Source organism: Amblyomma mixtum, chromosome 9 (assembly GCF_055824585.1).
Source record: "Amblyomma mixtum isolate Tamu chromosome 9, ASM5582458v1, whole genome shotgun sequence".
In the NCBI taxonomy this organism is placed as follows: Eukaryota; Metazoa; Arthropoda; class Arachnida; order Ixodida; family Ixodidae; genus Amblyomma; species Amblyomma mixtum.
In genome coordinates this window covers 107075974-107090691 of record NC_143020.1, presented here as the reverse complement: position 1 = coordinate 107090691, position 14718 = coordinate 107075974, and the positions used below count along the sequence as shown (strand labels likewise).

Genomic DNA, 14718 nt, shown 5'->3' with positions numbered 1-14718 from the left:
GCTTGAGTTGCTGACGCCTTGGACTTCTGCGAACAAGTGCTCAAACTGCCACAGTTCAAGGGTGCCAGTGAGACATCTAAGTTCATTAGGCTTTTTAATCACTTGTTCGACATCATGAACTCTCAAAATCCATTCGCATGATCATACAAGGCGCCTCTTCGGAAGGCAAATGAAGGCTGCTGGAAGCTATTCTTTTCCGAGGCCTGTACCTACATACATCGGTTAAGAGATCTGGCAGGACGTCCAGTTATAAAGGGACTGAAGAAAACTGGGTTTGTTGGATTTTTGGTGTGCGTGACCAGCACATAAAAACTGAAAAAACGGAAAGTTTCTTCAACGATAGCATGTAAACAGTGCATCGCATCCCTGCATTCGGATGAGCTGCCACCTTTAATTAGGCAAAAGAGCCGAGGTGGACTTATTTCACCGGCGCAAGACGTTGTTAGTCTTTGTGAAGCTGTTGCAAAGGGGCTTCGACGGCTACAGGTAGAATATGATACAATTAAAATGGTGACGACAAGATTGATACACCTCATCCTTGAAGTCCTAGGAACCTCCACAGAGAAAAAGTGGTTTCAGAAACTGGAGGACCCCATCCTTGACCTTGACCCACTTGACAACCATATTTACAGTTTGTGCAAAAAAATCGCTGAAGAATATGTGAAAATGAGAATACACCACATGACAAAAGAACGAAACCGTGAACTGATCAAAAACAAAGTGAGACCCACTTTTGTCGAGGGTGATTATTTTCAATCACCAGTAGGGTATTTGTCATGATGTTTTTGACCGCGTGTAAGATTTTTTTACTTAATATCTGCGCAGTTGAGCTGTCCTCTGCACATCTGTTGGCTGCTGGTTGATTGAAAATAAACGTCTAAAACTAGAACCGCGCATGTGCATTCCTTTCGAAATGCGAGCAGCTGCATCAGCAAAGCGAAAAGGCACGAGCGCGGCTGCACTACGCTTTTCTCCATAAAATTTGTGCATTTAAACTAGCTTTTACATGCCAGTTGGCTGCTAGTTGATGGAAACGAAACGTTTATAACTGGAATCACTCGTATTCGTTGCTCCTCAAATGCAAGCAACTTCATCCGCAGCGCGGAAAAGCACGAGCGGCGCAACGCTAAGCTTTTCTCCTTAATATCTGAGCTGGAAAACTGCCTTCTACATGACAGTTTGCCGCTGGTTGACGAAAAATAGACGTTTACAACTAGAACCACTCGTTTGCGTTGCTTTGTAAACGCGAAAAAGCGCGGCTGCGCTATGCTTTTCTCCTTAATATTTCCGTAGTTAAACTGCCTTCTTCACGCCAGTCGGCTGCTAGTTGATAAAAAAAAAACGGTTAAAACTGTAGCCACACGTTCTCGTTGATTTCTGAATGCTAGCAACTTCATGAGTAGCGCGAAAAAGTGGAAGCACGGCTGGGCTCCGCTGCTTTTTGCCTCAGTAGGCTGTGCTACGCCTTTCTCCTTAATACTTCTGCAGTTAAACTGCCTTCATCACGGCAGTTTGGCGCTGTTTGATGGGAAATAAGCGCTTGCAACTAGAACCACTTGTTTTCCTTGCTTTCTGAATGAGCGCAACTTCATCAGCAGCGCGAGAAAGCAAAAGCGCGGCCAAGCGCGGCTGCGCGGTGCGCTACTTTTTGCCTCTGGTAAGATGGCCGCCGCCCGTTCGGCGCGGCTTCACCATTGCCCATAGGCGCGTATAGGCGGCTTCCACTCCAGCAAGTTTTATATATCCTCCTTGGTGAAAACAACCTCTTTGTCATTAGTCTTGCACTTGCTTTAAGCCTGGCAAATCGTTGCTGGTGGGGACACCCTCTCTTACTTTTAAGTTCTTTTTTGTGTTTCCTAAGAGAGGAGCAATAAAAGGGTGAAAGGGAAAAAATTCAGGGGGCACTCTGGCTCTCTAAAGTGCTGCAAGGTGAAAGCCTTTCCTGGCGCACTGTTTGGCAATGGCTGCGAGACTGTCTGTGCTGTACTAGTGCTTTATTTGACTACACATTACAAGTACACACTTTGACTGCCGACTTTGAGTGCTTTTTTAGCACGGCTCTCCCTCTCAGCTTCGATGAGTTCGCTTGTATCCATGGCTCTGTTCGCAGTAATGAGGTATGTAATGTGGTCACCCGCGCACGCCTTACGCTATCTTTCGGAGCAGATTACAACTATTTTATTAGTTGTCTGGTGCTTCAAAAGGGGGCGTTAGGCATCCGTGGGTGCCCTCCTTACTGCGAATCCGCGCACTCTGACGTCATAACCATTTCGACCAACCGAAAAGCGTGACACCCCTGCTGACAACCTTCTGTCGACAACGATGTGGCATTAAGGGCTCTGACCTTAAAAGGGCAGCACTATGTGAGAGCTGTGATTCAGTACTCTACGTCAAAACTGCTGATACACCTTGCCAAGCAAGACACCTTGCCCCAAGGCTCGTTCGTGAATCTGCCTGCACGATCACAGATGGCACCACAATCTCAAGAGCTCCCAGAGCCCTGTTTTCACGCCCTGTGTGGCATGGGCCTGCCTGGATAAAAATTTCCTTCATAAGCAGTAATTATGGTATATTGTGGTGCTGGAGAAGGCCTCCAGAACAAATGTTATAAAAATCACATCGCCACGATATGAGACTGGTGGATTTATTCAATCAGAAACGCGACTATGTCACTGCGTAGACTTTTTATCTTCACGATTGTTTACAGGTAGTAAAGGTTCAAAAGGAAGCTAGTCAGCCTTCATAATCTATATACATAAGAAATGCCGCTGCCGCTAACAATAGTGAACACTAAAGGTTAGAGATAAAAAGATTTGTAACAGATGGAAATGATAAAGATGATCTTGTGAAGATGGGCATTCCGGCTGCTTTCACCTGCAAAGAAAATGAAATTTTAAAGTAGTGTTAAAACGATGTCACGAAACAAAACTTCATTTGAATCCTTGCAAGGTGTGTTGCGTGGCAGGATGAAAACCCGAGAAAATTCGTTCTGAAGATATTGCATATATAAGCACACGTGTCTGAAATCATCTTTGCCACCAGGTAGATCGGCCTAACCTGTCTATGTTTTCACTCGAATCGCGTGCAGCATTTTTCCTTCCTGTTATGGTTATGGCTGGCCAAACCATAACAGCACCACAAAACCCCTTTAAACAGTACTCCTTTTTGCTCTCATTAAAGTTCCTTTCTCTCCCTATCTCTCTCTCTAAGGGGAACTGATTTGCTAGTGATTAAATGCCTGACACGGGGCGAACAAAGCACCAGCAATGCAACAGCGAATAACTGTTAAAAGGAATAAAATACAGAATTGCACTTAAGTCTGCTTAAGAGCGGAAATTCGAAAGCCTTTCCCTGTTCTCTTTTTATCCTTGCATTTTGTGGCCATTGTGTTCATTCTTATTTTGTGTTTTATTGCTATTTTTATTTTTGTTTGTTTTAATTTCCGTTCCTTTCATTGCTTTTTGTTGTTTTTATTTTAATTATTGTTTTCAGACCACTGCGAAGATCCGCATTGGACCGATGCGAAAGCAGAACGTCCACATACTATATCGACGCCCGTGACAGTTGTGGCGTCTATACAAATATCGACATCTATGGCCATTTTGACGTTTAATTGTATTTTTTCGTCTCTAATTGAAAGAATATTTGCGCCTCATGAACTAAATTTTTATTCATGCTCTGAGAACGACGTAATTGTGCGTACAAAACTGCGGACACTTTTTGCTTACGCGACGGGGCCATATAATGCATTCCCATTAATAAACATCTTTAAAACGTCGTAGTTCTCTCATAGCGGAATGAAGGTTCGAGTCGTCATCTGCACCACAGATCGCCTCATCATCATCACCATCAGCGTGACTACGCCCACTGCAGGAAAAAGGCCTCACCCATGTCTCTTCAATTAACCCGGTCCTTTGCCAGCTGCGGCCATCGTATCCCCGCAAACTTCTCAATCTCATCCGCCCACCTAACTTTCTGCCGCCTCCTGCTACGCTTTCCCTCTCTTGGAACCCACTCCGTTACCCTTGAGGACCAGCGGTTATCTTGCATTCGCATTACATGCCCTGCCCATGCCCATTTACTCCTCTTGATTTCGACTAGGATCTCATCAACCCACGTTTGTTCCCTCACCCACTCCGCCCGCTTCCGAGCTAATAACGTTACACCTATCATTTTTCTTTTCATAGTTCGCTGCGATGTCCTTAACTTAGGCACCTGCTAAAGGTATCACAGATGCCTGGAAGGTGCAAGGTTACGCACTGAGACATGACGCAAATAAGGCGGCGCGATGGGTTGGATGGCGTCCTTGAATGGGCGTTTGCCATCGAATTAATTCCTGAACTATATCACACTCCACTCATGATGGGTTCCAAAGCGCGACAAGACGGAGGCGAAAGGAAAAGAACACACACGACAAGCGCTTACTAGCAACAAAAAACGTTTATTGCAACGCTGGGAATAAATAAGGGTCACAGAAAACACAAAGAACCATAAAATAACAAGACAGAAAAAGATTAGCCGTTACTGTCTAAAAACGCAAGTTCCTTGTCCGACAGCAAAATTGAAGGCTCACTGACACAGTCCTTTGTCTTGGCAATATGATAGGCTTCAATGATTTCCCGTCTTCTGGCCGTGATGCGAAAAGATCACTGTCGTTAGATCCAATTGGGCTTGGCAGGACTTATCTTGTTCCCTGTGCTTACGCACATGACTTACCAAGTGCGTACTTGTGCCACTTCCTAAAGCCCGGCGATGTTCTGCGAGGCGCGTGTTAATGCATCGACCAGTTTGGCCGATATACACAGCCCCACATGAGACGGGAATCATGTAAACCACGTTCCTTTTGTGGGAATCATGTAAACCACGTGTGTTCTTTTCCTTTCTGCTCCGTCTTGTCGCGCTTTGGAACCCATCATGAATGTTTACCAACTTGCCCAACTTCTTGCCCTCCATCACACTCCACGTCCACAAGTGTTTGCATCTTGTGGGTCCTGTGGACGCATCTTGCAAAATGTTAAATCTCAAACGCCACATCGCCTATTCCGTTCGAAGCAGTTGTTTGACAGCAGGCTACAGCCTTAAGTGCATCGGTCCGCTGCAGGCTCGTCGTGCGCTGCTCACCAGTGTGTGTACTCCTCGTCCGACTGGGCCCGCGGGACGTAGTCGTAGTGGCGCAACGGCTGGTGGTACCAGTCGAGCTCCGGCGGAAGGTGGTAGCGCATTAGGGTTGTGATCAACATCACCGGTCGCTGCCGTGTGCTCGGCGTGTCCTGCGTTCGTTGCCCAGCAAGGAAAGGAGCAACTTGTTGCTTCATTGAGAATATTTGCGTACAACTTTCTCCACGAAAACAGACAGAAAGTGGGAGCGCCTTTTCCCTTTAATCCAGGTTTGCCGCCTCTACATAAACCTTTATATGCCACGTTGTTATGCTCAGTATTTTCATCTAATGGATGCGTTTTACTTTACCAGTTTCGAAGTCTGTTTTCCGTTGCCTACAAAAAAAGTGTGTATGCGCAAGGCGGGGTGCTTTTTGCGTGCCGAAACGTCGCTGTTCTACACTCATTACAGGCTTTTAGCATATCGAAGACGTACTGTGCAGGCGTAAAGGCGGCGACAGGCGAGCGACTGAACGTGCACAACCGGCGTCGGATAAAGCATTATACCTATACCCTTATACGCCTCCGCAATGCTAAAAGCCTCTTCTGTCATTGATGCGTGGTGCCGGCAAACACAAGAACTGGAGGAATAGACATTCTCCCGCATAACATTTTCCTTGCGCTGGTGTGACTGAAGAAGTTGACTGCAAATGGTAGTTCATGCTGTTTTGAATAACGGTGCCAAAGCCTTCATTACTTGCATCATGCTACATAAACAGTTCAAGGTCATCCAAGCAATGTCGAATGAATGTCAACGTCACGAATATGTAAGGAATTAAATAGGTAATGTCACCTATAATTGGCTCACAGAGCGCATTAGAGAGATTAGTGGACTGCATTACCCAGAGTCACGTGACCACTGAAATGTAATAGAGGCATTTCATGCAGATGACCATAACGAGGTCCCTGGATCTTTCATCACCAAACAAAGCCGTAAATCAAAAGAACGCTCACAAGCACAGCTGAAATGTCAAATATTTTGTTCTCGCAGAATATCGCGATACATAGTCAATCTTATTCGTTCACCTTTTCCTTCAAACGCTGACATATGAAATACTCCAGTGCACACAAAAAAAAAGCACCTTAGGTTGGCCACCCCTTACCCACATTTTTCTCGCATCGGTTTTCTTACCGGCAGCTTCATCTGCCGCAGCGACGGGGGCAGGTAGCACGGTCCGAAAAATCGGTGCTCTCCGTCGGACGAAACCACGCAACCCTGTATCAGGATGACGTCCTGCACAGCTTCGTCCAGGGAGAACTCGATGGCATAGTAGAGGTTTGGCATGATGCCCCCTTCCAGGAACTGCTTCAACTTGTCGTGCGTCCATTCCTTCGTCACGCATACCATCCATGGGACAATAAGTTTCCACCTATGCTGCAGCTGCTGCCGCTCTTGTTTCCCACATTACTCCTCATTAATAGTTAGTAAACGTTCATAATGCGTTAAGGTGAAAGCGAAATGAAAAAAATTTGAGATTACTGCGGCGACACGTTGTAGGAATGCGAAAGCAAAACGTACCCACACTATATGAACGTCCTTGGCTGTTCTGACGTCCATGCACTACTATATCGACGTTCATGGATATTTTGACGTATAACTGCATTTTTCGCGTTTGATTAACTAATTACACTTCATCAACGAAATTTTTCCCACGGCAACATTTTATCACACACTCTCTGTCACACTCACACTTTGACACATTTATCTTCAGAGAACGACATAATCGTGCAGACAAAATTTGCGGACACGTTTTGCGGAGACTTTTTGCTGACGCGATGGAGCCATAAATTGCTCTCGCATTAAAAAATTCAGGGGGCGCTTTGACTGTCTAAAGTGGGTAGAGGCAGAAGCGTTTTCCGCACCACCTTCGCTGTTTCTGTGGCACTGGTGGCGTCACATATATTTGAGTACTAATTACTAAGTGATGGCAGATCACTAATTAATTGTGAATTGCTGATTAATGCCTGAATACTAATTAACTGCCTATTAATGACGCTTAAGCTTCGCCTTTAGGAGTGGAACGCGACAGCGCGTTGTAGCGCTGCCAGGGAGTCCACGGAACGCCACCACCCGTTCGGCGCGATGCCTTGCCCTTTGAACGCAACGCTTTTTGAGGAAAGGAAATGGCGCAGTAATTCTCTGTCATCTCGGTGGACACCTGAACCGCACCGTAGAGGAAGGGAGGTGGGAGTGAAAGAAGATAGATAAAGAGGAGCCGTAATGAAGAAAATAAAAATTGTATTTGAGGAAAGGAAATTACGCAGTAACTGTCTCACATATCTCGGTGGACACCCGTCAAAATTCAGGGGGGGGGGGGGGGGGTGCACTTTTTTTACCTAAAGTGTGGTCACTGATGTGTGGTTAAGATGTTAAGCTTCGCCCCTAAGAGTGGAACGCGAGAGCGTCTTGCAACGCTGCCAAGGAGTCCATAGAACGCCATCGCCCATTCGGTTCTACGCCTCGCTCGTCGGTAAATTGGTTTTTGAGGAAAGGGAAACGTATCTGTCTCTCATTTGCCGGTGGACACCTAAACCAACACCACCTAGACGAACTTAAGGCCTCTGCGCTGAGAGCTGACGTCACAGCAACGTCACAAAGATGAGGCCGGTGTCGCGACGCGGCTCTGCTCCTCTAGAGCGGGCGCGCATCGAGGCACCCTAGCCGTGGAAGTCGCGACGGGGCACGAGAAACCGGTCTGCCCTAGGGTGCCTCGATGCCAGCACTGCGCGCTGGCATCGAGGCACCCTAGTCTGCCCCAAGCATGCCTTCCTTGAATTCCTAGACGGGAATCGGGTAGCCACTGCACGTGGCTCTGGCAGGAGCGGTCAGTCGCCTTTCGTGTCCGATGGTGTGTTCACGGCTTATTTGGATGCCGTCTATTTCTTCTGTGCGCGAGTGCTGTGATGACGCTTCGACATTAACGCAAAAATGCCGAACAAATGTGTGCCTCAGTGTCGAGGTAACTATAAAACGGGACCAAAGGTTCATGTGTTTAAGTTCCCGCAAGATAAAGCGCTGCAGCAATCATGGATACGTGCCATTCCACGGAAAAACTTCGTCCCTTCTGAGCATTCCAGGGTAAGAGATGAATAATTTTTTCCATTCGTCCTCTTTTGTAGCTTTTAATTGTAGCACCGCCAAACTTGCAAAACGTTTTGGGTACTGTTACGTTCTGTGCGAGCCGAGTGAGACGCGCGCCGGCGTTCTGGGCCAGCGGAGTGAGACGCGCGCCGGCGTTCTGGACCAGCCGTGTGGGACGCCTGCCGGCGTTCTAGGCGAGCCGAGTGGGACGCGCGCGCCGGCGTTCGTGGATGCTATATAAAGGCCACGGCAGAGCGCTGCGCCGCTCTTTCCTGCCCGTCTGCCAAGTTGGAATAAAGGCTTTCCTTCGGTGTCGCGGCTTGCTCGTCGTTCGTCGATTCGCCCGAAACGTAACAGTACCTTCTAAATGTGTATTTAATATTTGATCACGGGTTCTTATTTGTAGCAGGCTGTTACTTATATTAGTCAAATATTTATTTTCTAGGTCTGTGAGCATCACTTCACAGACGACGACATCGTGCAAGAGGCGTCATATGTCGACGATGCTACAGGTCGAGTGACGACAGCAGAGTTATCGCATCTGCGCCTTCGGTCAGGTGCAATTCCATCATTATTTCCAGGCTGCCCTAGTTACCTATCAAGCACAAAGACTTTAAGAGAGGAGCCAGAGGCGAAGCGAACACGCCTGGAAGCTGCTTCAATGCGAAGAGGAATTTCTGAGTCAATTCAGACATTTCGCAATGCCGAGGAAGCGGACAAAATCACCACCTTAAGGGACGTTGCTAGCGAAGTCAGAAGCCATAAGTCACAGTTCTGGCATGTAATTGAGGCCAGTGAGCGTCTCATGTTGGTGCACAACATAGAGGACGAAGCTCCATGGATTAAATATTCAATTGTAATAAAATCAGACCTCAGTGTCACATTGTTCTTTGTGAAGAAGCCGCTCACAAGACTGGGCCCTAACTTGCCAAAAGCTGCAACGCTTTCAAGGAAGTGAAAAGTTGTTTGTTTGTTTGTTGCTGGTGACTTTTAAATGTATATATTATTCCGCATCAAGAACAGTGTTACAATAATCGAAATGTAAATAAATGTTTTGTACCTGTAAATCTCTCCACTGATGTCTCAACTTGAGTAAAAACAATCTTTTGCATCCAACTGTGCTGCCGCCTCATATCCTCGCGCAGTAAAAAAGAAACATGCATGCTCCTCGGAAAAACCGGTGAGGCCCCATCCCTGTGACGTCACTGGAGGAGCACTGAGGCCTTAAGTTCGTCTAGGTGGTGTTGCCTAAACCTCGCCGGAAGGGAATGGAGGAGGATGAGAGTGAGTGAAGACACCGTATTCACTAGACGCGCCTTTGTTCATTCCAAACCATCGAGCTGGCATGGCGGAGTGGATAGCGTGCTCGTCTCTCACGCCGAAGACAGGGGTTCGATTCCTGAGCTCGACCAATTTCTTAATCGCTTTTATTTATTTATATGGCCTGACTAGTAAAGCTAATTAGACTAATTTGGTAATTAAGCAATTAACTAAGCTCAGTCCCACTCACTTGAAGCATCTCTATACGATCCCTTCAATTGGTTGTATGGTTACTAGCCAAAGTGCAATTGGCCCCGTTTGAAATTCGCGCACTGTGACGTCACGACCGTTTCCACCAATTGAAAAGCGTGACATTTTCTGTCGACAACTGCTGCTTACAACGATGAGACATTAAAGGCTTCCGCCTTCATAATCAACCATCTCTCAAATCGGACGCGCCTCATTCACTGTTAACACCAATTACTACCACAGGCGATGCTACTAAGATTAGAGTCACATACCGCAGAGCTGTAGCTAGCTGAGTTCAGAGAGGCTCTGCATATCAAAGAGCGTCTCATTTACATATCGGCGTTGCATATTGAGCTTTCCAGCCATGAAACGAGTTTATAAACTCCAATGCAAGAGGTCGCATTTTCAACATGGAACAACCAAGGACACGGAATCTGATTTTTTTTTCTCTCGGTGATTACGGCAAATTCTAATCTACCATAACAGCCGTTAACTCTTCGGCACAATCTTTCAGGATGTACATGCTCAATCACACTTAGAGAGAACACGGCTCCGCGTGGCTGCCCACACGCGGAGCACAATTGCGACCAAGCCGGTGGCAAAACCGTGCAAAGGGGCGGATGACACGAAGCACCACGTCGAGGTTCCTCTTCTCATGCGGCACTCTTCTATTGAATCATGAACGGGTTAGATTCAATGGCACTCCGAAGGTGCCTGGCCACGTGGAGCCATGTTCCCTCTAAGTGTGATTGACCCCGTACATTTAAGTTATCAATTCACAACTTGAAGCAGTGCTTTTCCTTTGCTCGCGGTGGGTGGACAACGCCGTTTACAAAGCTTTACACCGTTTACAAACCGCAGCTAGCGTACTTCGTATCGCTTGTGGTTGATGAGCACGCCGAGGGCAATGCGCACTGCCACCGAGAACCACATGCGGTAGACGACGGTAGGTGGGTCCGGGTGCTGCTCCGCAATGCGCTCGATCACCTCCATCGGGATATTGCACAGCTGCGAGATGGCAGTATCTTGTATTCCAGCTGCACTGCGCCATAGCTTACACCACCCCCAATATCTACACGAGGAAGTTTGCTCTGATCGAAAAGTGCGGCCATTCTAGTATGCCCAACCGAAAAAACATCAGTGTTTTCTGCCCAAGAACTGTCCACGGTTGTTCTGAGCAGATTTCTGAAAAGGCTGTTTGAGGTTGTCTATAGTACGCGTGCATAATGTAGAGTGCAGGCCACCCAGCGTTCATGCTGCATGCATCACCTCAAAAGGGAGTCGATCATTTACAATACATTTTTCAAAAATTCGCGCTTCAAAGCCCCGGGGTGACCACCGGTGCCAGGCTTTCGCCTGAATCCGCGTGCATCGCGTCATGCAGCGCTCGTTACGTCAGCAGCGGAGGGCTATATCATTGGTTCGCAGTGCCAGCTCTTCCTGACGTCACGAAGCTGTCATGGCCGCGTCCGGAAGCTCCGCCCCCTGGGGAACACTCTCGCGCGACGACAGCCGGCAGAGGAGCGCCGACATTTAAGTGCCCAGAAGTGACGAGAAGAGAGAGAAAAGCGTGAAAACGCTGAAGCTCAAACTTTAACCGCATTTAACAGCTTCCACAAAACGCACTTAAAAAAATCCTTGCTGGAGGATACTTGTGAAGCGGAGTCCTTTAACATTCTACGCATACCGCAACATTGTTGAGAGAGCATTTCAGAGCCCCTTTAAAGGTGCACTAAAGGGGACTCTGAAATTGTCTTTTTACCGCGGGAACTCAATCTACATCATCCGAGCATCCGTAGAAACTTCAAATTATTGTCCTGGGCGGTCAATTTCCCTACCGAATCGAACTAAATGTCCCGGCTCCCGCTTTTATTCTTTTACCTACTCACATTCGAAAATGAGAGCCAGCCAACGAGTGTTTTTTAGGCTTCCGTGAATAAATAGTTTCAGTCGCAGACTGAATAACCGCAACTTAGGCCTTCGAGAATAAAAATACTCGTGGACTCTGCTTTCACCTATTGCTACGTATCACTCCGTCGATGGCAGAGCGGCAAGCCACCACGGGGCTTGCTGAAAGGCACTCTTCCACGCGTTGGCTGACTCCTCTTTTTTTTTCGAAGGTGAGTTCAAAAAAAAAGACAGGAGACGAGACGTTTAATTCGATTTAATGCTCGGAGAGTGCAGATCGAGTTCCCGCGGTAGAAAGAGCAGCTCAGAATCCTCTTTAGTGCACCTTTAATGGCTCCTGCTGGTATGAACGCAGACGGATATCGACGTAGTACACACCTCGACGTCAGTCTCGCAGACTGCCTGGCAGACGGACGGAAACGCTGTGAGGAAGCCAATGAGGCCGATGCACTCAGGAGACACGAGGTAGTCCTTGAAGTCACCGTCACTGAAGAAGTACTGGTTTGAGTCTGCGTTCTGCAGGCGGCCGTCCGTTGCATTCCGGTCCCTGCTCTTTCCGTAGACCTGCAACGGTTTGCGGAGAACTGCTTGAGGCGTTTACCCTCTATCAACAATGTGGCTCTCAGCCTCGTTGCAGGCCAGCACGACACGCTTATTGAAAGTTGTAGAATCTGAGCGTGGACAGATTCTTTATGCTGTGGGACGGTGGACAAGAAAAACTAGTGGTAAATCCTGCACATGGTGATGATACCGCAAGATATACCGTTTTTACATCATAAACGAATATCTCAGATTAGAAGGTAGCAACAGTAAACAATGATGAGAAACAAGGTTGCGGAAGTACAGACATTAAGGAGAAGCTGAAACGCTTGGAAAGTAATATGTCTCGTTCAGACATTATCAAAGTGTTCAAATGTTGTACGCCTTAAGGAAAGCCATTCAGGCAATGGTTTTGTTCTGAATTGATAAAATCGTCACATTTTTCATTATTACGTTCCCTCTTTCCTGCGAAAACAAAGAAGTGGCTTCAAATTTATACAGAGAGCTCCCCTGCTACCACTTTTTAAGCGAACCATTAACGGAAGAGGTGAGCGTTAACGCGCAAAGGAAAAAAACCCAGAAGTTTAGAGCCAACATTAAACCTTTTTTATTTATCACAGATTTGCTCCTATAATGCGCCATACGGCAGCTGATTATTCCACTTACATATGCCTCGTACTACTTTTGCCCTCGCTAACTATGGCACAGGGCAGTGATCTCTGTTTCCGGCCCAGACGATAATATGAGCCGCAAAATTGTTAACAGGCATATAAATATTGCACTATATAATCCAGTGTCGTACTGAGTCTTCCTTTTCCGTGCCATCATCGCCAAGTTACACCCTTTCAGAAATTTCTTCAGGGAGTCTGTAGAACGACCATAGAGTTTGTCAAATAAAATCTAGACTTTCTACAGACAAATCTTATAGAATAGTATATAGGAAATACATATTCTGCGAACAGCCCACAAACAATCTAAAAGTTTATGGTCGCGCGCTTTTAGCGGACAGTCTAGAGAATATGAATAGAAAGAAGAAAACGCAATACCTGTAAGAAATCTACAGAAAGTCTGTAGATCATTTTCAAAAGGGCAGTCAGTAGCGCTACGTGTAGCACCTATAGAGAAAGTGAAGCGTTGCGGTAACTACGAATTACTACGTGTTCATTGTCTCCTTTGGCATGTCTTTGTTCAGGCTACTTTTTCCAGATATACCGCATTTTCCCCATTACTGCTAGCACAGCTACCATTCCCGTTTTGAGTGGCGCTCTGCTGCGAAAACTCGGCCAATACGATGCCGCAAACGTGGTCTTTCGCTCACCTTCACGATTCCCGAACAGATGATGGAGACTCGCTCGTGCTCGTGGCCTTGGAAGCAGAGGAAGGTGCCTTTCTTCTGGCACACGAAGAACGACTGCGAGGTGGAATAGCGTAACAGAGATGTCTGTTAATGAAATATAGCAAACTATATTTGCAACACAATCCTATTTATTTCCTTTCTTTAACAAACGCTGTCCATCGTCTTTTCTCGACAACACAAAGTGTATATATGCTGCTTGTTATTTTGTGTGGTTTTTGCATAGAAACATAAATGAAAGCACGTAAAATTCGGAAAAGTTGAGACACGCAAGCTGAAACGCGAGTATACTTAATTCGCATTCGGCCTAACCGCGATGAACAGTACGTAATTGCTCCTTCTAATCAGTTAGCTGCTGGAAATAATATAATTGCACTTAACTTTCCACTGCTGGGAAAAAAACCGGCGGAGAAAAAAAAAAACAGCGCTGAGACGAGGGACAAAGAAAGAAGAAGACAACAGGACCGGCGCTGAGTATCAACTGAAAGTTTATTAGAAACAACACGCAATGTATACTCCATCGAGAACCAAGAGCGCATGGCAACACCAAAAGCTTTAGTGATACATCATTCACCTGGATCAAGATACTTGCCATGCGCTGTTGGTTGTCGATGGAGTATATTTTGAATGCTGTTTCTAATAACCTTTAAGTTGATAGTCAGCGCTGGTCCTGTTGTCTTCTTCTTTGTCCCTCGTCTCAGCGCTGTTTTTTTCCCCAGCAGTATGTACCAACTAGCTCAACTCTCCGTTTTTTGAACTTTCCACTGATGAAACTACAGATTAAATATAAAATAAAAAATAATAATAAAATATTGACTGCTTCCTTCCTTCATATGTGAATGAATGCGTGCACAAGTCGCACCTCGTTCATATTTTTTCATTAATATATGTGCACCCTGAACGTATATATATATACCGGGTGTCCCAGCTAAATGTAACCAAACGTTTAATAAAGCCGAAGTGTCCTAGTCCAGTGAAAGCAACTGAGGGTTGTTCATAGTCGCGTGGTCTAGTCGTGAGTATTTTTTTTCGCTCTTCGAAGTTAATTACTTGGTTAAGTTTTATTAGCCAACTTTTTAATTATTGACTTCAGGAAGAAAGTGTCAATGAAAAAGTTTTAGATCACCTCGAAAAACCACTAGTAGTGCTGTTTCCGTCAAGTTACGGT

The 14718-nt window shown here is 46.3% G+C and overlaps 1 protein-coding gene and 1 long non-coding RNA gene across 2 annotated transcripts in view; one reads left to right on the top strand and one right to left on the bottom strand.

The window, feature by feature from the left end:
- Positions 1-5117: 5117 nt before the first annotated feature.
- Positions 5118-14718, bottom strand: part of LOC149330580 (sperm-specific sodium:proton exchanger-like) — a 40016-nt gene continuing 30415 nt past the window's right edge. The window contains exons 18-22 of the mRNA XM_089559455.1: positions 13515-13607; positions 12035-12220; positions 10619-10756; positions 6290-6487; positions 5118-5270 (exon numbers count right to left, since the gene is read on the bottom strand). Of these exons, the coding sequence (XP_089415581.1) occupies positions 5118-5270; positions 6290-6487; positions 10619-10756; positions 12035-12220; positions 13515-13607 (768 nt within the window). The remainder of the gene's footprint in view (positions 5271-6289; positions 6488-10618; positions 10757-12034; positions 12221-13514; positions 13608-14718) is intronic.
- Positions 7996-9306, top strand: LOC149330581 (uncharacterized). Its single transcript, XR_016285504.1, has 2 exons — positions 7996-8236; positions 8685-9306. It is a non-coding gene; the product is annotated as an uncharacterized LOC149330581 (long non-coding RNA).